The 22,734-nt window shown below is 43.8% G+C and overlaps 2 protein-coding genes across 5 annotated transcripts in view; one reads left to right on the top strand and one right to left on the bottom strand.

The window, feature by feature from the left end:
- Positions 1-2,802: 2,802 nt before the first annotated feature.
- Positions 2,803-7,297, bottom strand: Rpl35a (ribosomal protein L35a). The gene is made up of 5 exons (XM_090344814.1): positions 7,267-7,297; positions 6,618-6,660; positions 6,280-6,432; positions 4,870-5,014; positions 2,803-2,860 (listed from the first exon to the last, which is right to left on the bottom strand). The coding sequence occupies exons 2-5, from the start codon at positions 6,626-6,628 to the stop codon at positions 2,837-2,839; spliced, it is 333 nt and encodes a 110-aa protein (XP_090200940.1). The 5' UTR covers positions 6,629-6,660; positions 7,267-7,297; the 3' UTR covers positions 2,803-2,836.
- A 276-nt stretch (positions 7,298-7,573) lies between these two features.
- The window catches only part of Drc9 (dynein regulatory complex subunit 9), a 30,227-nt gene continuing 15,066 nt past the window's right edge, over positions 7,574-22,734 (top strand). Inside the window, exons 1-7 of one of the 4 annotated variants that reach the window (XM_090344801.1) lie at positions 7,574-7,733; positions 9,056-9,126; positions 10,406-10,670; positions 13,398-13,591; positions 14,245-14,373; positions 19,766-19,847; positions 21,792-21,953. In XM_090344801.1, the coding sequence (XP_090200927.1) occupies positions 9,119-9,126; positions 10,406-10,670; positions 13,398-13,591; positions 14,245-14,373; positions 19,766-19,847; positions 21,792-21,953 (840 nt within the window). In that variant the 5' untranslated portion in view covers positions 7,574-7,733; positions 9,056-9,118. Of the gene's footprint in view, positions 7,734-7,918; positions 8,066-8,537; positions 8,636-9,055; positions 9,127-10,405; positions 10,671-13,397; positions 13,592-14,244; positions 14,374-19,765; positions 19,848-21,791; positions 21,954-22,734 lie in introns of those variants that run through there. The other 3 variants (XM_090344774.1, XM_090344792.1, XM_090344784.1) reach the window with 3 other exon arrangements.

Raw genomic sequence — 22,734 nt, 5'->3', positions numbered from 1 at the left:
AGCGCGTGACGCCTCCGCGCCCGGCCAGCCCTGCCCCTCGGCTCGGAGCAGGTGGAGGGAGCGGCCGCACGAACGGTGCTTTCCCATTGGCTAGCGCTCCTCCTGGAAGCCACCGCCTCTCACCTCCAGCCGGCCAATCAGTGCCGGCCCATGTGACTCGGTCGTGGGAACACGAAACGCAGGGGAAGAGGCGGGCTGGCTGTGCCGTCTCCGCCGACCAGGTTCACGCCATTAGGCACTTGTAAAAACCTTTATAATGGAGTGCTGAGCCAGATACCCTTTTACTTACAGTACCTGTCACCAATTTGAGTCCCATCTCTTAAGCTATTGAGTGGTCACCATAAAAAAGTGAAAATTGAGACGTCCCCACCGATTAAATTTAAAAAAACAAAAAACCTCACCAGTTCAGATGCACCTCTTGTCTCGGGCTTAATCTCCATTTAAAAGCGCCTGCATCGGCCGGGAGTTTGGCCTAGTGGTTAAAGTGCTTGCCTAGCATGCATGAAGACCCGGGTTCGATTCCTTGGTACCATACATAGAAAAAAGCCGGAAGTGGTGCTGAGGCTCAAGTGGTAGAGCTCTAGCCTTGAGAAAGTCCAAGGACGGTGCTCAGGCCCCGAGCTCAAGCCCAGGACTGGCCAAAAAAAAAAAAAAAAAAAGCGCCTGCATACACCTCTGCTCCACCAGTCCCTCAAATGAAAACATTGAGTTGGCACATCACATATCACAAATTGAGTATTGAAAATTGCTAGGGGATGTACTGGCACTAATTCTTTTAAGGATTTTTCCTTTGGACAGCATACACTGCCCACTTGAGACAGCCCTTTTACTGCTTAAGGTTTCCATCGCCTGTCACTCTGCAGTTATCAGCTGAATTTCTTGTGAGCACTAGTTAAGGCTTGAATTCAAGGACTAGGCACTATCCCTGAGCCTTTTTGCTCATAGCTAACATTCCTTTCACCTTTTGAGTAGTTAACTGGAGATAAGCTTCATGGACTTTCCTGAACCAGATGGCTCCAGATGGCCTCTTGAGTAGTAGGATTCCATGTGTGATCCATGGGTTCCCACTTTTGCCAGTCCTGGAATTGAGCTCAGGGTCTGAGCACTGTCCTTGCCCTTTCTCAAGGATAGAGTTCGACCACTCGAGCCTCAGCACCACTTCAGGCTTTTTCTAAGTATGTGGTACCAAGGAATCGAACCCAGGTCTTCATGCATGCTAGGCAAGCACTCTACCACTAGGCCAAACTTCCAGCCCCCCCGGTTCCCACTTTTTACTTAGTGCCTCTCCCGCACTTGCACTCCAGACCTGGGCTGTCCCTGAGCTTTATTTGCTGAAGGTTAACTACCACTTGGATCAGCTCCACTTACAACCTTACGGTAGTTAATTGGAGAGCAGTCTCCAGTACTTTCCTGCCCAAGCTGGCTTCAAACCAGAAGCTAGGATTAAAGTAATAAACTACCACCAGCACCTTGGTAGTCTAATTTTTTTTGCCAGTCCTGGGCTTGAGCTCAGGGCCTGAACACTGGCCTTGGACTTTCTCAAGGCTAGAGCTCTACCACTTGAGCCTCAGCACCACTTCCAGCTTTTTTCTATGTATGTGGTACCGAGGAATCGAACCCGGGTCTTCATGCATGCTAGGCAAGCACTTTAACCACTAGGCCAAATTCCCGGCCCTAATTTTTAAATCATTATCATCTTACCAGAGTAATTCAGACTAAATTCTTTTGTCAGCTTTGGGGCTTGAACTCTGGGGTTGGGCACTGTGCCTGAACTGTTCAGCTCAAGGCTGTTCCAATCACTTCTGATTTTCTGGAAACGAGTCTCATGGCCATAGGACTTTGGTTTCCAGGCTGGCTTTGAATGGAGGTCCTCAGATCTCGGCTTCCTAGGATGAGCCTAGGGGTGAGCCACCAGGGCTCAGCTTGGGACAAAGTTTTTATCTTTGAAGACAAGTTCCTTCCCCTGTCAAGATCACATAGCTCAATTTTCTTAGCTTCAATTTTAGTGTCATGCCCGAGAATTATCAATGGTAGTGGACAAGCTGCTGGTGTCATGAGACTCTCCCAATGGAACTGACAGTGTAGACTACTTAGAACTATAATGTGCCCTCACAAATCCTAATTTCAATTTTCAGCAGCCCCTTGTTTACTCATCTCCCACTCTTCCTTTCTACTTACTTTTTTCCATCTTGTTTCACACGGGACAAATGCAACCAGTTTGCTATGATCGAAGAACCTCAGATCTTGGGCCAAGTATCTAGGGTTATGTGAGCCTCCAATGCTCAGCTGACCTAATTTTTTTTCCTGTTGGCTGTGGAGCTGGGCCTTGTCCCTTAGCTCTTCAGCTCAAGGCTAGTGCTCTACTCCTTTAGCCACAGTGCCACTTCTGGTTTCCTGGTGGTTAAATGGAGCTAAGAGTCTCACAGACTTTAATGCCCTGACTGGCTTTAAATCATGATCCTCAGATCTCAGCCTCATGGGTTTACAAGCATCAGCTACCAGTACCTGGACATAAAATGTTTTTGAAGCAGTGTTGATAAATCACAGAGCATGCTAATAAATCAAGCCTTCTGGAACAAAGTCACACCCTTAGTCTTTAGTGATTTTATACTTTCCAATTACTGAACTCTACCTTTACATAATTCTCAAGCTAATTTATCTGCTTTGCATAGAGTGTTTAAATTTCTAACATTGCCTTCTAAAGTCCATTACACAAAGCTGGTAATTTTTTTCTGCTTGGCAATTTCCACCATTTTTAAGCACATGCCAATTTAGGACACAATTTTAAGCCACTTAAAAAAATACAAGAGCACAGATTTACTTTATTTAACTTTCATTAAACTCTGGAGGGGTACAGCATCTGGAATAAAAAACACAAAAACATTAGGTGAATATTATATACAAGTATTATTGAGAATCATTTATACACACACACCCACACACATAGCAGTACACAATTATTCATTTCTGAAAGGAGTCTGACAATTTATATTCTTTTATTTTGTTAGTCGTGGGGCTTGACCTTAGCCTGGGCCCTGTCCCTAAGCTCTTCAGCTCAAGGCTAGCACTTTACCACTTGAGTCACAGTGCCACTTCTGGTTTTATGGTGATTAATTGGAGATAAGCTGCCAGGCTGGCTTTGAAAACTTGATCCTCAGATCTCAGCCTCCCGAGTAGCTAGGATTAAAGGCGTAAGCCACTGTTGCCCAGCAGAAACCAAGTCTTAATAGCATTCGGTTTGCAAGTGAACACAATCAAACAGCACTTTGCATACATTAGATAGGTGTTCTCTTAACAGATGCATCCCTAGGGGCTGGGAGTTTGGCCTAGTGGTAGAGTGCTTGCCTAGCACACATGAAGACCCAGGATCGATTCCTCCATACCACATACATAGAAAAAAGCTGGAAGTGGTGCTGATGCTCAAGTGGTAGAGCTCTAGCCTTGAGAAAGTCCAAGGACAGTGCTCAGGCCCTGAGCTCAAGCCCAGGACTGGCAATAAAAAAAAAAAAAAATGTATTCCTACAGTAGCCTTGAGGTGAAGATTTCAGGCTGAGTTCAAACCCCATGAATCACAAAAATAAAAATAAAAAATAAAAAAATTGAGATGCATCCCTAGCCCAAACTCTTGAAAATCAAATACTGATATTTAATATTGCTTCTAATAACCAACAGTACCCAAGTTCCTGAGCTCATGGTACAGTGGGCTGAACACACACACACACACACACACACACGCACGCACGCACGCACGCACTGGTTGTTCATGCCTATAATTCTAGCTATTAGGAGACTGAGATCTGAGGATCACATTCAAAGCCAATCCAATCAGGAAAGTATCACTTTACAAACTCTAAATCAAGCCCCACAAACAGAAAAAATATCAAAATGAAGTCTTTGTGGCTTTCTGTCTTTAAAGGGTAAGAAGGGACAAAGTGGAGAGACAAAGGGTGAACAAACGCCTACAATAGTACACACTAGACACTATATTAAAAATGAACTGTATACAATTTGTGAGTAGAGATAGGCGCAAAAAGCTTGAGTGAGGGTAGGGGCGACATGGTCCAAAATGAAATATACTCATTACATGAACCTATACTTATCTGTAATCCTCTTTGTAATAACACATGATGAAAAACGTTTATGAATTATATCTGACAAGTTTAGTGGAACCACACTACGAGGATAGCAAGTACAAGGACTGTGGATTCAAAGTCCTAGTACTACCAAAAAATAAGCTATAGAGTTTAGCTACATGCTAGTGACCCATGCCTAGAATCATAACTTCTAAGGTGAGATCCAAAGGATCTCAGCTTATGCAGGATAGCCTGAGACCCAAGGCAGTCTCCAAAATAGCCAGCACAAAACCTGGCTGGAGGTATGGCTCCTTAACTGAATTGACAGCAGGGTACAGTAGCTCACACCTGTACCCCTAGCTACTCAGGAGGCTGAGATCTAAGGATCAGGTTCAAAGTTAGCCAGTCTAGGCACTAATGTCCAATTAACCAACAGAAAATCATAAGTGGCGCTGTGGCTCAAGGTGTTAGCCTTGAGTTGAAGAGCTCAGAGACAGTGCCCAGAGTTCACACCCCACCAGTAAGAGTGTGATGCCATGAGTTCAAACCCATGTTCCAGCCAAAAAACAGCAGTGAATCATGCAAGGTAGGTATACTGAAACAGACAGTTATCTCTGCAAGAAAGCTGTACAAAAACAGGGAAGCTTAAACAAAATCTGAAACTTTTGGCAATTCATTTGAACATCTCTCTAATCCTTTACTATGTATACCAATACTTATACAAGTCACTAATTTTGCTGCTTTCATTTTATAACTCCTACATCTTGAACTTAGCCATTTTGCTAATTGTACTTACCACACGGATTCTGTGTCCAATGGCCTTAGCAGGAAGGTTGCTGCGGAATTTGGCCCGAACCATGCCACTGTTTCCATGGGCACGAGTTACTTTTCCCCAGATTACTCTGGTTTTGTTAGGTTTGCCGCCAGGAGTCACTGTGTTGCTGTTTTTAAATAAGAATGTAGTGTGAGAGCTCAAGTATAATCTGACATAAACTGTGTTTTCAAGATACTAAGATGGGTCTCAACTCTGGTTGTACTTTTAGGTCATTTGAGAAACTATGTCTGAAACTCCATTAATTCAACAGATACAGTACATAATAGTCTTGTTAGGCACTTTTGTCAGGGCATACCTACTTCCAGAGAAGAGCCAAGGTGCCGTGGCTCACGCCTTTAATGCTAGCTACTCAGGAGCCTGAGATCCGAGGATATCGGTTCAAAGGCAGCCAGGGCACTAAAAAGTCCGTTACTCTTATTTCCAAATAAGCACTAGGAAATCGGAAATGACCCAATGGCCACAACAGACCAAAAAAAAGGGGGAGGGGGAGAGAGAGAGGAGGAAGGTCATATCCTAAAAACTAGAAATGGAAGTGTTCCTGGGTTGGTTGAATTCTAGGTGAGGGAATAGCCCTTCCTTACCGAAGTATTAATAATTATATCTTTTCTTAAATTGTCCATTATGGGGACTGAACTCTGGCCCTGGGCGCTGTCCCTGAGCTCTTCTTCTCAAGGTTAGTGCTCTACTACTTTGAGCCACAGTGCCATTAGGACTCTGGGTTTTATAAAGCACACATATGATCCAACATGACAGCTCAGGGGTAAAGCACATACTTAGCTCAAGTCAAGCCCTGGGCTAGTTCCCCAGCACAAGACAAAATATTCTAGAGGTAACATTTTTTAAAATGCAAGAAAATAATGTATTTTAAGAAATTAAAACACAACCAAGTGTGGGAGTACATGCCCATAATCTTAGCACTCAGGAAGCTAAAGCATGAGCACCGAGAGTTCCTAGCTAGACTTAAGTACAGAAACTGTGTCTCAAAATACCAGAATATGTAATATGAATTAGGGCATGTAATGAAAGGAACTGTCCCTTGAAGTAACAAGTGCTTAAGTTACCTAAATTCTATATCAAATAACAGTAACTTCCTACTAAGGTCCTTAAAAGTTCCTGTCAAAAGCTGGCACTGGCAACTCATATGTACAGCGGCTGAGAGCTCAAACTTTTACCTCCAGTAAACCTCTCAAGCAAGAGCCAGAACTGGTGCTGTGGCTCAAATGGTAAGAGTGGCTAGCCCTGAGCAAAAAAATAACTCAGGGACAGGGTCCAGACCCTATGTTATGCACCAGGGACAGGTGGGGCAAGCACCTGTCAATAGAGGCAGATCCCAAGTAAAAATTCCAAAGGATCAAACTAGTGCATACTTACTTTTTTGCCTTGTATACATAAGCACATCTCTTGCCCAAGTAGAAATTGGTATCACCTCGAGCATAAACACCTTCGATTTTAAGGAGGGCCGTGTGCTCCCTTTGGTTCCGAAGACCTCGCTTATAGCCAGCAAAAATGGCCTTGCACCACAGCCTAAGACACACAAGATAATAGATATTGTAGTTTTGAGCTCTGCATACCCACCAATGACCTGACTTGTAATGATTCCTCCATGGAAATTATGTACAGATATTAATCCCCTCCCAGCCCGAGTTCTCACTTAGATCCACATTTGTTTGCAAAGTTTTTAAAGCAACGATATTTTCATAAAGGCGTACCTTCCGGACATGTTGCCTTTTAGAAGTCCTGTTCCCAGCAGGCCTTAAAAGAATAAAAGAAAAATACTCAAAACTCATGCAACACCAGTTTCTCAATGTCATTTCTTACAGGCTGTTAGGCAAATGGCTTTCAGATTAGCATTTCACTTGACTTCCTCCTAATGCCGCCACACACGTGAAGCGCAGTCTGGCAAAGCATTCAAACTTCAGAGTAACTGCAAATCTAAACTGCAAAGCCAAGACGAATAGATGACAAGACCGCAGGAAAAAAAAAAGTTCTGTCCAATGGAGAGGAAACTCATTGCTGCTAAAAGTCACACAAACTGGCAGGCGGGCGGGGGAAACGCAGCGGACGAGATCGCAGGCGCCTGTGATCACGGGCACGTCAACACGCGCGCACCCCGAGTCCGAGTTCACTTCTCCCGGACGCCGGGCAGGTATCGACCGGCATCGCTGCCCGTATTCCAGGCGGCAGGGACCGAGCACCATCCGTCTCACATCCCCTCCATCCTACAGCCCCTCTCCCTGCAACCCACCGAAATCACTAGCCGACTCCGTCTCCAAGAGGAACCCTCACCTCTCCAAGCAATACGAACAAACCAGCCCGAGTTATTTGCCTCTAAAATTTGGCAGCCAGACACCCACTCACCTCCACAGGCTCCAAGATGGCGGAGAGAGGAAGGCGAGGCCCCGCCGCAAGGTTTTGTGGGAAAAACTCCTCTCTGCCCCCCCCTCCACTTAGGCATGTACCGCGTTCGCCAGAAAAAAAAAAAATCCGAAATAATCTCTGGACTAAAACAGCCGCTTTGAAAAGAACTCTCACGATGCATTCCCTATGTCATTTAATTTTTTAACCTGGAACAAGTAGTATTTGGGGATGTGTGGAAGGGAGGCGAAATGGCGGTCAGCTAAGGGAAGTGGGGGGGGGAAGGACCCCGGAGCTGTGAGTTGCTATAGCAACACCCTAGCTTGGTTTGGGCTCCGGGGCTGCCAGTGAAGGTAAAGTGGTGCTCGAGGACGTTCCTCCCGGGCACCTAACTCGCTTCCTTCCGTCCAGGAGTGAACCAAAACGGAGATGCTCGGGTCCGACCTTTGACTTGAAGCGGAAAGCCGACGGTGAGGCGGGAGGAACGAGCGCCGCTGCCCTTAACCTAACCTCTCCCCCTGCCTCCCTCGCTGCTGCCCGCCCCTCTGACTTGAAAGCTCGGGGCTTGGCCAGGTGCCCGCGTTCCACGCCTGTCATTCTAGCCACTCAAGTGCCCATATCTGAGGATGACGGTTCAAAGCCAGCCCAGGCAGGAAAGCCCATGAGACCTTTATCCTTAAGGAAAAATGCTCTGGGACGGTGCCCAGGCCCTGATTTCGAGGCCTAGATCGGGCCCATACAAAAGAAGATTTGGGCCCTTGGTCCCTGACCTAAAACAAGAAAAGACTGAAGATTCTAAAACGTACGATTTTTTTGTTTTCGCGCTGGTTGTGAGGGAAATGCCTTACCACTTTGAGCCACTGCTCCACTTCCCTCAGACTTTCCTGCCAGGGTTGGTTTTGAATCTTGATCCTAGGATCTCAACCTCCTGAGTAGCCAGGAATACAGATGTGAGTCATCCGTGCTCAGCTTCCCCCCATCCCCCAAGTCCTACTTCTGTTGATGCGGTTCTGGAGAATCGAACCCAGGGCTTCATGCATGCTAGGCAAGCACTCTACCACTAGGCCACAGATTTTTGTTGTCATTCTCATATCACCCTTTTCAGGGTCACTTTATGGAACAAAATCACACAGAAATAACCATTTGCTTTATCATCCAGTAAAAAGCAAGATTCTCCAAAGTTTCTTTCAGAAAGCTTAAGCTCAAAGAATTTACATTTACTGAGTAGGGGGTAACATCTTACATCTTTTTTTTTGTTTGGAGACAGTATCTCACTATGCAGCCTATGCAGACCTCATTTTCATGATCCTCCTGCTTCTGCCTCCAAAGTGCTGGGATTACAAGCATGCACCACCATACCTAGTTTCAAGAGGTAAGGAACAACTCCATAGGAGGGTTAAGCTGATTCCCAGATTACTACAGTGTTTCTAAATGTAATCTCAATTATTTTTCTAGATCCTTGGATACTAATTAAATGTAATAATCAGAATAATAGAAAAGTTAGTCTGCTTATAGAGTTTACCAATTTAAAGTCAGAATACAATGGAATGCTGAAACCATGATGGGCATTAATTTACCTTAAAGCTATATGCTTTAGTGTTGTAGATCAGTAGTTATACAGAGTGCTAATAGATCTGAGCCCCAGGATTTCAGGGGTCTTTCATCTCTGGGATTGCTTTACTAATACCAAGGGATAAGTCACAAATCTTCTCATACTTCTCTCTTAATCAAACAGCATAGAATACATGAAAATTACTTAGCACTCCCTTAATCTTAATGTTTCTCATTTTAGGTGGCTGCATTTCTGTGAAATTATAAACACACTTCAGAGAGGAACAAAACTAACATAAGAAGAATGGAAGAGTATGTTCAAAATCCCGTTGTGTGGGTGTGTATGGGTGTGTGTGGTTGGAGGGAGGGGAAGTAAGAGAGAAGAAGAGAGAGGACTAGGGCTTGGACTAAGGATCAAAGCACTGTCTCTCAACTTTTTTGCTCAAGACTACTGCTTTAAACCTGGAGCCACAGCTCCTTCAGGCTTTTTGCTGGTTAATTGGAGATAAAAGTCTTAAGGAATTGTTTGAGCTGGCTTCAAATCTCAGCTCAACTCTATTGTGTGTGTGTATACTCATGACATTGGTTAACTTTCCATGTATCATTTTTCTATGACTGTGTAACAGATTGCCCCAAACCTCAGTCATTTAAGACACAATGGTTTCCCACAATATCTGAGGGTCAAGATTTTAAGAATAACATAGCCAGATGTTTCTGGCTTGTAGTCTCCTAAGGTTAAAGTTGGTTGGTGGATGGAATCATGTGAAGACTTGATAGGAACTTAAGGGATCTACTTCTAAGATGGTTACAGAGCTAACCAGAACTGCTGCTGGCTGTTCTTTCGAGAGGCCTTTAGTTCTGCACTCTCATGGATATCTCCTCAAGGCTGCTTTGATGTCCTTCCGACAGGCAGCTTGTTCCCTTAGAATGAAGAGTGTGAGATCCTAAGGCAGAAAGCACTACCTCTTATCACCTAACTTTGCCAGTCACACTCTGTTATTCCCTGGTATCCTTTGTGGTTGCATAGGTTAGTCCTATTCAATGTGGGGGGGGGGAAACAGACATGGACATAAATACTTGAAAGAACCAAGCTCAGGTGACGCACACCTGTAATCCTAGCTGCTCAGAAGGCAAGAAAGTTCATGAGACTCTTAGCTTTATGAAATCATAAACACAAACCTTAGAAATGGAGCTGTGGCTCAAGTGCTAGAGTTGAGCACAAAAGTTTAGAGACAAAGCCCAGACTCTGAGTTCAAGTCCCAGGACCAACACACACATATACACACATACACAACACACAACACACACACACATACACACACACACACACACACACACAAAATTAATTTTGGTTTAAATTAAAATTGGTTATGCATAACCAAATAGCCTGGGCTACCTACGTTTGTTAAACAGTAAATTGTTGGGTTAGAAGATATTCAGAAGAACCTTTTGCAATCTCCTACTTTTATAGGAGCCCAAGGTTATATTATTGACAATGTAAACCTCATGGGAACCAACCTATAAGCTACATGCTTCCTGTGCTTTAAGCATTGGTCACTAACTTTTTTTTTTCTAATTTCCTTATACCCAGCATACAAGCCACCTCCTCAGACTTTCCTCCCAGAAACTGGCCTTCTGAGTTGGTGATGGTGACAGGTGAACCACCAACTGCTGTGGAAATAGAAGAAACAGATTATGAAGAAGTAGAAGAAACAGTCATCTCAGAAATCATAGAGCCACTCTGCCTTCCAGACATGCTGAGAATTTCTGCAGTGCTGGAAGACACCATTGACCAGCTCTCTATTCTAAGCTACATCATGCCCATTCAGTACGAAAGAAAACAAAGCTTTGGTGAGGTAAACGGCTCAACTCACCACTCTTTCATTCTGCTTTCTTTTTTGTTCTTGTTTTTGGTCTTGGGGCTTGAACTCAGGGTCCAGACCATTGTCCCTGAGCTTTTGTGTTTAAGGTTAGCACTCTACCACTTGAGCCACAGTAGTACCACTTTCAGTTTTCTGGTGGTTAGTTGGAGATAAGAGTCTCATGGACTTTCCTGGGAACTTTTCTACCTCAGCTGGCTTCCAAAGGAAGTCCTCAGATCTCAACCTCCTTAGTAACTAGGAGTACAGGGATAAGCCACCAGTTCCCTGGATCCTTTCCTTTTTCTTTCTGTGATTTTATAGTACTAGTGTCATTAACTCTAACTTAGGAAAAAAGCAATTTTCATCTCAAAAGGCTACAGTAATTATTTGAGTGGATGGAGTGGAATGTATATAGTTCAAAATGTATTAGGAGGCAGCATGTCCCTTTCCAATATATTAGTTTTTGTAAAAAAAAAAAAAAGCCCAAGGTTAAGACAATGTATATAATAGTCATCCTTCTGGAAACAGGTTTTGCATATATAGATTCAACAGACTCCTGGCCGAAAATGTTCAGTCTATTCACCAGTGGCTCACGACTACTACTCAGTTTAAAATCCTCAACTAAGGATTTCAGTTCGAACACAGCTGAGAAAGACAAATTGTAAAGATTCCTATTGCCAATTAACGAGCAAAAAGCTGGAAGGTGCCAGTGGCTCTTACCTGTAATCCTAACTACTCAGGAGGCTAAGACCTGATGATTTGAAGCTAGTCCAGGCAGAAAAGTCCATGACACTCTTTTCTTCAGTAACCAGCAAAAAGCCATAAGTGGGGCTGTGGCTTAAGTGATAAGAGTACCATCCTTTGACAGAAAAGCTCAGGGAGAGTCCCCAGGCCCTGAATTCAGGCCCTATAACTGATATTAAAAAATAAATAAATAAGGGCTGGGAGTTTGGCCTAGTAGTAGAGTGTCTGCCTAGCATTCACGAAGACCCGGATTCAATTCCTTGGTACCACATACATAGAAAAAGCCCGAAGTGGTGCTGTGGCTCAAGTGGAAGAGCTCTAGCCTTGAGGAAAGCCCAAGACAGTTCTCAGGCCCTGAGCTCAAGCCCCAGGACTGGCAAAAAAAAAAAAAAAAAAAAACCTGGCCCAGGACTGGAAGAAAAAAAAAACCTAGGGGACTGGGAGTTTGGCCTTGTGGTAGAGCACTTGCCTAGCATGCACAAAGACCTGGGCTCGATTCCTTGGTACCACATACATAGAAAACAGCCGGAAGGGGTGCTGAGGCTCAAGTGGTAGAGCTCTAGCCTTGAGAAAGTCCAAGGACAGTGCTCAGGCTATGAGCTCAAGTCCAGGACTGGCAAAAAAAAAAAAAAAAAAAAAAAAACCTTGGAGAAAAAACCTGGAAGAAAAAATACCTGGAAGTGAAAGTATAGCTCAGGTGGTTGAGAGTCAGCCTTGAGTGAAAAAGCCAAGTGTGAGCATGAGGCCTGAGTATAAGCCCTAGTACAAGTACAAAAAAATAACTAAATAAAATTTAAAAGTTTAATGTTGGGGTCTGGCAACTTATACCTGTAATCCTAACTTTCTGCTAGTCTGAGAGTGGAAGGATTATAGTCTGAGGCTAGCTCAAGCAAAAATGTCATAAGACTCTTCAACTCATAACTGGAAGTCAGGCACTGGTGACTCATAATCCTCCCTTTTTGGGAGATAGAGAATGGGAGGATCATGATCTGAGGCTAGCCGAACAGATAAGTTCATGAGACCCCCCATTCTCAACTCATAGCTGACTGCAGTGATGCATCTCTACCATCCTAAACTGAGTGGGATGCTGAGAATTGGAGAATTAAAGTCCCAGGCCAGCATGGCAGAAAATTCTTCATGAGATTCTACTTGAATGGATGAAAGCTAGACACAATGATTTACGCAACTATGGAAAGCCTGAAGGGGTGGAGTGCAGTCCAGGTTCGTACCTGGGCACCAACTAAGACCCCATCCCCAGAATAACCAGTGCACAAAAAAGCTTGGAAGTGTGACTCAATGAGTGCAACACTTTCTCAGCAAGTAAGATATCCTGGGTTCAAACCTCGGTATCACACACACACACACACAAAAATGAACTGGTATCTCAAAAGACTGTGCTCCTTTCCTCTCAGAGCCCACAATCTGATAATTATATATATATATATATATATATATATATATATATATAGTGTGTGTGTGTGTGTGTGTTTTGGTACTTGGGCTTGAACTCAGGGCCTCGTGCTCAGCTTATTTAGGCTGATGTTCTACCACTTACGTCACATGTCCATTTTTGTTTTTTTGCTGAATATTTGGATATAAGAATCTTTTGGATTCTTTTGACCAGGCTGGCTTTTTTTTTTTTTGCCAGTCCTGGGCTTGAGCTCAGGGCCTGGGCACTGTCCTTGGACTTTCTCAAGGCTAGAGCTCTACCCCTTGAGCCTCAGCACCACTTCTGGCTTTTTTCTATGTATGTGGTACCAAGGAATCGAACCCGGGTCTTCATGCATGCTAGGCAAGCACTTTAACCACTAGGCCAAACTCCCGGCCCTTGACCAGGCTGGCTTTTAACCATAATCCTCAGAGTTCAGTATCCTAATTACTAGATTCTGAGTTCAAGCAACTGGATTGACCACAGTCACCACAACAAAAAGTATTGTTTCTCCACTTAAAAAATTATTTCTATTCATTTATTATTAGCAATACAGTGGCCGAGGAAGTCTAGGGAAAACATCAGCTCCTTTGTCATCTAAAGGAAAACCCACAATTCCAGAAGTCAAAGAAGGAAGCCAGCCTCCCTCGGAGCTTCACAAATTGCAGGACCCTTTCTTTAAAACACCCACAAGGCAGACCATCCTGACTGTGGAGGCACTGAGGAAAATTCAAATGGATAGGTAAGGAGGCTGTGTTTTGATATGGAACAATGTACATTTGCATACATGAGACACGGGGCACTAGCATGGCTGGCTGTGACCTATGCTTAGGGATTAGTCAATATATACAAAGTAGATTGGCTAAAGACCACCTAGATCCTAAGAGAAGTGACTGGATATCTTGGACAAGTTATTGAGTATCTGCTTTTTTTTTTGTCTGTTGGTCATAGGGCTTGAACTCTGGGCCTGGGTGGTACCCCTGCGCTCTTCAGCTGAAAGCTACTGCCCTACCCCTTGAGCCAAAGCACCACTTCGGGTTCTCCGGAGGTTAATTGGAGATAAGAGTCTTAGGGACTTTTGTGCCCAGGTTGGTCTTGAACAACAATCCTCAAATCTCAGCCTCCTGGGTAGCTAGGTTTACAGGTATGAGCCACCGGTACCTGGCCTCTGTGGTTTTTTTTTTTTTTTAATTTAATTTATTTATTTTTGTGAAATAGGTTTCACTGGATAGCCCAGAGAAGCTTTGAACTGTTTTTTGGTCCTCTCTTACCCAACCCTCTAGAGTGCTGAGATAAAAGGACAGTACTATCACCCCGGCTTATTTCTGGATTTTAACATGTTTGACTTTTCAGACCTTTGTGAAGATGGGATACCTTTCCTGTTTCTCTTTACAGGCAATACCTCAGTGATGTCATTGCAAATACCCGGCTGGAGTTAATAAATACAAGCACTTTCACATATCTCCAAGAAGCCTTGAGCAAGGAAAGGAATGAGAAACTGAATTTCTATGAAGCCATTGCCAGGTCAGAGTAATGTTAGATTTATTTACTTTAACTTTTATTTTGGTCAGTTGTAGTTCTTTAACTCAGAGCCTAGGCATTATCCCTGAGCTTTTTTGTTTAGGGCTAGCACTCTACTACTTTAAGCCAAAGCATCACTTCTATTTTTCTGGTGACTAATTGTAGATAAAAGTCTTATGGAGGGCCAGGATCATGGCCTAGTGATAGAGTGCTTGTCTAGCATGCACAAGGCTACCGCCCTACTCCCTGAGCCATAGCACCCATTTCTGGTTTTCTGGTGATTAGTTGGAGATAAGAGTCTCATGGTCTTTAGGGTCTTTAGTGCCTGGGCTGGCTTTGAAATGCGATTCTCAGATCTCAGCCTCCTGAGTAGCTAGGATTTACAGGTGTGAACCACTCTACCTAGCTAAGGAAGAGTCTTTAATTTTACCCAGGTTTTCTAGTCTCCAGTAATATACCTTCCTCAACTTCCTTAGTTGGTGAGTCTTTAGCACATGCCACCACATCTGGATCTGTATTTTGCAGTATTCCAGAATGGTATAAACTCTTATGAAACAACCCTTGATGACTCCTCCTCCTTTTCCTCTTTCACTTCCTCCTCCTCTTCTTCCTCCTCTTTCTCTTCCTCCACTTCCTTCTTTTGTTAGTCATGGGCCTTGAACTCTGGGCTTGAGTGCTGTGCCTGAGCTCTACCACTTTGAGCCACAGCACCACTTCTACTTTTCTAGTGGTTAATTGGAAATAAGAGTCTCACAGACTTTCATGCCCAGGCTGGCTTTCAACTTTATCCTCAGAATACAGCCTCGTGAAGTAGCTAGGATTACAGGTGTGAGCCACTGGCACTTGGTTTAAGGCTACTGGTTTTTTTGTGGGTTAATTTGGTATCTTGCTTTTTCCCTAAAGTTACTGATAAGTTCTAGGAGCCTAGGGGTGGAATCTTTTGGTTCCTTCAGAAATAAGATCATGTCATCTGCAAATAGGGATAATTTTTTATTGTAATTAATAGAAGGGTTACAGTTATATTCGCCAGATAGAAGGTGCATTACTTCACACACATTGATACTCCTTCTCATGTTTTTGTCCCCATTTCTCTCCTCCCACCCCTTCCCCTCATCTTGTTTTCCCCCTTCCGTTTCCTATTTCAAATAAACAAATAAACATTTATACAATATATCAGATAACAGGGTAAGATACTGTAACAATATGAGAATAACCAAGGGACAACAAAAGAGATGAGAAATAAGACAGTACATTAAGAACAACAATCACACATTATATAGCTCTTGTTTCCATATCCTGGAGGTCCTTTCATTTAGTCTTATATGGCCTTTTGTATCTAGGTTTGGAGTTATTGTAATCCTCTTCTAGGAGAGTCCACAGTTTGTACTAAGTATTACAAATGAGGGAAACCATTGAGCCTATGTTCCTTTGGGTCTGGCTTACTTCACTTAATATGATTTTTTTCCAAGTCTTTCCATTTCCTTACAAATAGGGCGATGTCGTTCTTTCAGATGGCAGCATAGAATTCTATTGTGTGTAAATACCACATCTTGTTGATCCAATCATCAATTGAGGGGCATCGGGGTTGGTTTCATATCTTTGCTATGGTAAGTAGTGTTGCTTCTCTCTGGGGCAGCAACTCAGGAATGGGGAGGGACACACAGGACCAGCCTGTAGTCCCCCGGGAGCCGAGCAAGATGGTAAGTATCGATGACCCAGCCCTCCCCCAATTACCGGGGAAGAAAAAAACCACGCTGAGTCAGAAGCAGTGTTAACCATGAAAGCGCATCAGATCTCTCTGCTGATCTCTGCTGATCTGATGATCTCTCTCTTTATTGCGTCAGACAATTAGTTATATGCTGTTGGGGTAGGAGAAGGTGGGAACTGGGAAGCTAGCCAATAGGAAGAGGGCCACCATGCTACCACTAAGGGTCTGGGTGGGGCTTTCAGGTACTGGGCGGGACAGGTGCAGGAAAGTGCTCAAGACCTGTGCTGCTTTGAGACCCGTGCAGCTGCGGGGGGGGGGAGGGGGGAGGCTTAATCGAGTCATGTACACAGAGATGCCTTAAGAGAGGTATGCAAGGAGTGAATGCCTGGCCAAAGCCCTTTAATTGCAGCTGAGCCGGAATCAGGCCTCAGAGATGGAGGTCAGGCCCCAACAAAATAGTTCTTTAGTATGTCCATGTTTCTAGACGATTGGGTAAATGCCAAGTAGTAGAATTGCTGGGTCATAGTCTTTTTGAGGAAACGCCATATTGCTTTCCATAGTGGTTGAACAAGTTTACACTCCAAATAGAGATAATTTGACTTCTTTCCCTATGTGAATCCTTTTTCTTTCCTACTTTTTTTCTTTCTTTTCTTTCTTTCTGTAGGTCATGGGGCTTGAACTCTGGACCTGGGCACTGTCCCTGAGCTCTTCAGGTCAAGGCTACCACCCTACTCCTTGAGCTACAGCCACACTTCCCATTTACTAGTGATTAATTGGAGATAGGAGTCTCACATTCTCTAGTTACAGGGCTGGTTTTGAACCCTGATCCTCAGATCTCAGCCTTCTGAATAGCTAGGATTAGAGGCTCTGTTTTCTTTAAGTGTACACTTAGACTTATGAATTTTCCTCTCAATTGCTTTTGCAGTATTCCAGAGGTTCTGCTATGATGTGTTTTTCATTGAATTGTAGGACATTTCCGATTTCCTCCTTTATTTCTTCAATGACCTAAGTATTATTCAGCAGTATGTTGTTCAGTCTCCATGTGCTTGAGTGTTTTCTGTACCATAGTCATCTTTCTTAAGACTGAATTGACTGAAAATCTTTAAGCAATAACAAGTACATTCTAGGACTGGTCTAGCTTAGCAGTAGACCAGATGTAAATATATAAAGTCTTGGCATTGATAATCAGCATTACAAAACTCAACAAATGAGCCCGGCACGGGTGGCTCATAGCTACGCAGGAGGCTGAGATCTGAGGCTCAAGGTTCAAAGCCAGCCTGGGCACAAAAGGACCTGAGACTCTTATCTACAATTAAACTCTAGAAAACGGGGGTAGGGCCTGGTTCAAGGGTAGGGTGGTAGCCTTGAGCTGAAGAGCTCAGGGACAGTGCCCAGGCCAAGTTGAAGCCCCATAACTCACACACACACACAAAATCCCCAAAAATAAGAAAACAAAAACAAAACCCTGGGGCCAGGAGTTTGGCCTAGTGGTAGAGTGCTTGCCTAGCATGCACAAAGACCCAGGTTCGATTCCTTGGTACCACATATAGAAAAAAAGCCAGAAATGGTGCTGAGACTTAAGTGGTAGAGCTCTAGCCTTGAGAAAGTCCAAGGACAGTGCTCATGCCCTGAGCTCAAGCCCATGATTGGCAAAAAAAAAAAAAACCCTCAACAAATGAGCAAAACACCAAGTAAAAAAGGTGCTAGTAGGGGCCAGGAGTTTGGTCTATTGGTAGAGTGCTTGCCTAGCATGCACGAATACCCGGGTTCGATTCCTCGGTACCACATACATAGAAAAAAGCCGGAAGTGGTGCTGTGGCTCAAGTGGTAGAGCTCTAGCCTTGAGAAAGTCCAAGGACAGTGCTCAGGCCCTGAGCCCAAGCCCAAGACTGGCAAAAAAAAAAAAAAAAAAAAGTGCTAGTAGCTTACACCTGTTGTCCTAGCTACCCAGGAGCCTGACAGCTAGGATCATAGTTCTAAGCTAGCCTGAGCAGAAAAGTTCGAGGACTCCTGTCTTCAGTTAACCAGCCAAAAAGGTAGACTAGAGATGTGGCTCAAGTGGTATCACCATGAAAAAAGAAACAAAGCAACATCATGAGGCCCTGTGTTAAGCACCAGTACCAATGAACAAAGAAACAAGTGAACAAAAAACAAAAGGTATACCAAAGCAAATTTGGGAGTTTTCTTTTCCAGTTTTCATCTTTGATGGATATTTACCACGGGGATGCAGTAGCTTGGGATAGGGATGAGGGAGGGAAGGGAGAGAAATAGAAAGAGGGAAAAGAGGGAAAGAGAACGAGGAGAGAATGAGGGAGAGAAGGAGAGAGAAGCCTGCATAGCAAGACCTTGTCTAAAAAAGAAAACCAAACGAATATTCAACACAAATCAAAATGCTTTAGGACAAAAAATAAAATTCTCTTCATATAACTTCATATCCCTCAATATCCATAAGAAAACTCCCAGTGGATACAAAAATATAAGAATGTATCTGGTGCTGGTGGCTCATGCATGTAATCCTAACTACTCAGTAGGCTGAGATCCGACTGTCACAGTTTGAAGCTAGCCCAAGTAGGGAAGTCTCTTGTCTCCAATGAAGCACCAAAAAGTGGAGCTTTGGGCTAGGAGTTTGACCCAGTGATATAGAGTGCATGCCTAGCACGCACAAAGACCCAGATTCAATTCTTCTGTACCACACACATAGAAAGAAAAAAGCCAGAAGTGGTGTTGTGGCTCAAGTAGTAAAGTGATAGCCTTGAGAAAGCCCAAGGACTGTGCTCAGGCCCTGAGTTCAAGACCTAAGACTGACAAAAAAAAAAAAAGCTTTGGTTGAAATGTAGAGTGGTAGAGTGCCTTGAGCAAAAAAAGCTTAGGGACAACACCCAGGCCCTGAGTTCAAGCCCCAAGGATGGCAGCAAACCAAACACAAAACAAAACATACACACACACAAAGAATCCAGTCCACAACAATGGCCTACCAGGAATATTATCAGAGTCTACGCTTTTCCTCTGTCCACCACTAGGGGGGGACAGTCCTGATATGGCTCACCAGCGGTGAATGTCTGCAGTGACAACTGTTTACTAGACAGCTTCTGTGTACAGGAACTAACCAACCAAATGTCCTTAAGAGATCTAGCACAGAGCTAATTACCAATGCTATGAAGGAAAGAAAGAGTTCAAGGAAAAGAAATACACCTGCCTAGACAAAGAACTACCTTTTCATTGTGAGCACAGCTGGCCCAGCAGATCCTGTAGATTCTGTGTCCATGGATTCCCCCAGCCATGGGTCATATGCATGTGTGGAGAAAGTGAGCCTGTGACAGCATGTAAGGATTCTCTTGCTTTTGGTGCCAGCACAAACTCAAGGCCCAGGCACTATCCCTGAGCTTTTTGGCTCAAGGCCAGCATTCTACCACTTTAAGCCACAGCTCTACTCCCTGCTTTGTGGTGGTTAATTGAAGAGAAGGGTCTAATGGATCTTTTTGCCTAGGCTGGCTTCAAATTTCCACTCTCCTGAGCTAGGATTTCAGGCATGAGCCATTAGTACCTAGCTCCCTTGTTTATTTATTTTTAATTTTTTATTCAGGTTCTTGCTAAGCAGTTTGTATTTCTACTACCACAGCTTCCAGAGTACTTGGATTACAGATATGTGCCACCACACCCTATTACAAGTATTCTCATTTCTTCTAGGGAGGAAAAAGGAAAAAAGCAGATTAAATCTCTTCAGAGGCAAGTAATGAATGTAAAAAAAGAACGGCAAGCTGAAGTGCAGGTAAGAATTGCATTAAAAGTTATTGAGCTTAAATGTCTACATAGAAGCTGTCTTTCTTCTTTTTTTTTTTGCCAGTCCTAGAACTTGAACCCAGGGCCTGAGCACTATCCTTGGGCTTTTTCAAGGCTAGAGCTCTACCACTTGAGCCACAGCACCATTTCCAGCTTTTCCTATGTATGTGATACCGAGAAATTGAACCTTTGGTCTTGAACCTGGGCCTTTGTGCATGCTAGGCAAGCACTCTACCACTACCAGCCTGAAACTATCTTTCTTAAGCAAGAAAGGTTCCATGTAAAAAATGGATGTTTCTTCTGGGCTGCCTTTACTATTATTATTAGAAAGAGAAGAATCAAGCCGGGTGCAGTGGCTCACACCTGTGATCCTAGCTACTCAGGAAGCTGAGATCTGAGGATCAAGATTCAAAGCCAGCCCAAGCACAAAAGGACCTGAAACTCTTTTTTTTTTTTTTTTTTTTGCCCCTTTCTCTTTCTGGCCCCGCTCGCTCCGGCCCTGGTGGCTCCGGCCGGCTAGGCTCCCTTTCTAGCTCAGGCCCCGCTCGCTCCGGCCCCGCTCGCTCCGGCCCCGCTAGGACCTGAAACTCTTATCTCCAATTAACCTCTAAAAAAATGGGAAGTGGGGCTTGGCTAAAGGTAGGGTGGTAGCCTTAAGCTGAAGAGCCCAGGGACAACGCTCAGGCCCAGAGTTCAAGCCCCATGATCCACAAAGAGAGAGAGAGAGAGGAGAGAGAGGAGAGAGAGGAGAGAGAAGAGAGAGAGAGGGAGAGAGGAGAGAGGGAGAGAGAGAGAGAGGGAGAGAGAGAGAGAGGGAGAGAGGGAGAGGGAGAGAGAGAGAGGGAGAGAGAGAGAAAGAGAGAGAGAGAAGAGAAGAGGAGAGAGAGAAGAGAAGAGGAGAGAGAGAGAGAGAGACAGAGAGAGAGAGAGAGAGAGACAGAGAGAGAGAGAGAGACAGAGAGAGAGAGAGAGACAGAGAGAGAGAGAGAAAACCAGAGAGTTGGCTGGATGGCATTCAAGTGTGCCTTTGAGGACAGGCATGAGTGTCCCTGCCTCACTTTCCCATCTCACCGTGTTTAGTAAGTACTGTTGACTGTCGTGTTCTTTCAGTTCTGATAGCCTGGGAAAACTAGCGTATTTATATTTCATTTCTCGCTCTGGTTTTTTCCTTTGAAAAATTCTCCTTGGCTGCTGCAAGTTCTCCACTTGCAGTCACTAGCTTGGTAATAAAGACTCCTGATTGAACCTCTCAAAAAAGTTTCTTCTTGACTCCTTACTTACTTATTTAGCTAGTTTTTCTTCTGGTTAATATATGTATACATATACATATATAGGCACACACACATACATATACACACACATCTATATAAATTTGTTACTGACTGCCACAATCAGGGAAAAGAGTGGGAGACTTAACAGTTGATGTTTTTGGAGAATGAGGGGAATCAAAAATTCACGGCTTCTGGTTACCTTGGCCTTGTTAAATAAGTGTTTTTATTGAGCTCAGTATAGTGGGAGGAGCGACTTCAGGTAAGTGTAGAGATCAGAGTATCAATTGATGCAGAGGCTAGGATATCATTCTATCTTATGGTTACAACCATTTATGTGAGGTATAATTTGTATGCACAGAAATAATTGGCTCTCATAGTTAGCAGAAGGGAGCAATAAAATATTCCATCCCTAAAACAGAGATCCATTTTATATGAACGCTCAAGCTTTTAGTGTCCAATTTAAATACCTTTAGAGTAGTAACTTTTACCTCTGTTGACTCAACTGTTTGACCTTCCGTGGGCTTGGCCCCAGCTTTCAAAGGGCACCTGGAGCTGCCACTCCAAGTTCTTTAGTCCTGTCAGTTCTCATATAAATGTATGTATGTATGTATGTATGTATGTATGTATGTATGTATGTATTTATGCCTCTCTTCTCTTTGCAGAGCCGGAATGAATATATTTCTCACCTCAAGGATCAGTTGCAAGAGATGAAGGCGAAAACCAACTTGGAGAATCAATACATGAAAAAGAACACTGAGCTGCAGATTTCTCAGACCCAGAAGAAGTGTAACAAAACCGAGGAACTCTTGATGGAGGAGATTGAGGTAGTCACTGCTGCACTGCAGTGGAGAGGTGCCACAGTGGTAGATCGTGTGCCCGGACTTCCTAGCATGTGACAGGCCCTGGGTTCGATGCCATTTGACCTCTCACTTCTCATTCCGCCTCAGCTAACTAAAGAGAAGGCAGAGGAAGATTTTCCTCCATCTGCATCTACTACTCACCAGCCCTTGGGGCTGAAAGTATCACTCAGTCAAATTTGTGTGTGTGTGTGGGGGGGGGTTGTGCTGCTACTGGAGCTTGAACTCAGGGCCTCTCACAATTCCCACCCCAAGGCTGGCATTCTACCATTTGAGTCACACCTCTTCTAGCTTTTTGCTGACATATTGGAGATAATTGTCTTGCAGACCTGTCTGCCCGGGCTGGCTTTCAATCATGAGCCTCAAATCTTAGCCTCTTGAATAGTTAGGATAGTGACCAGCCTAAATGAAATGTTAAGTCTTTACAAGCAGATTTTTTTTTCTGGTGCTATGGCTTGAACTCAGGACCGGGGTGCTGTCCCTGAGATTCTTTTTTTTAATGTATATTGTTTATCTTTATTATATTATTTTTTCTTAGTAAAAGAGAGAACTTACATTTTCCAGTGCCCCTAATGTATTGATATTTTTGAAGCATTTTGCATGATAGTATATTATAAACCATTCTTTTTTCCCATATATTTTTATTGTAATTAATAGAAGGGTTACATTCTATTCACTAGATAGAGGGTGCATTACTTCACATACATTGATACCCTTTCTCATGTCTTGGTCCCCACTTCCCTCCCCC

Source organism: Megascapheus bottae, chromosome 1 (assembly GCF_031878675.1).
Source record: "Megascapheus bottae isolate mThoBot1 chromosome 1, mThoBot2.hap1, whole genome shotgun sequence".
Taxonomy (NCBI): domain Eukaryota; kingdom Metazoa; phylum Chordata; class Mammalia; order Rodentia; family Geomyidae; genus Megascapheus; species Megascapheus bottae.
The sequence above is the reverse complement of the archived record's forward strand: the minus strand, read 5'-3'. Positions and strand labels throughout refer to the sequence as shown.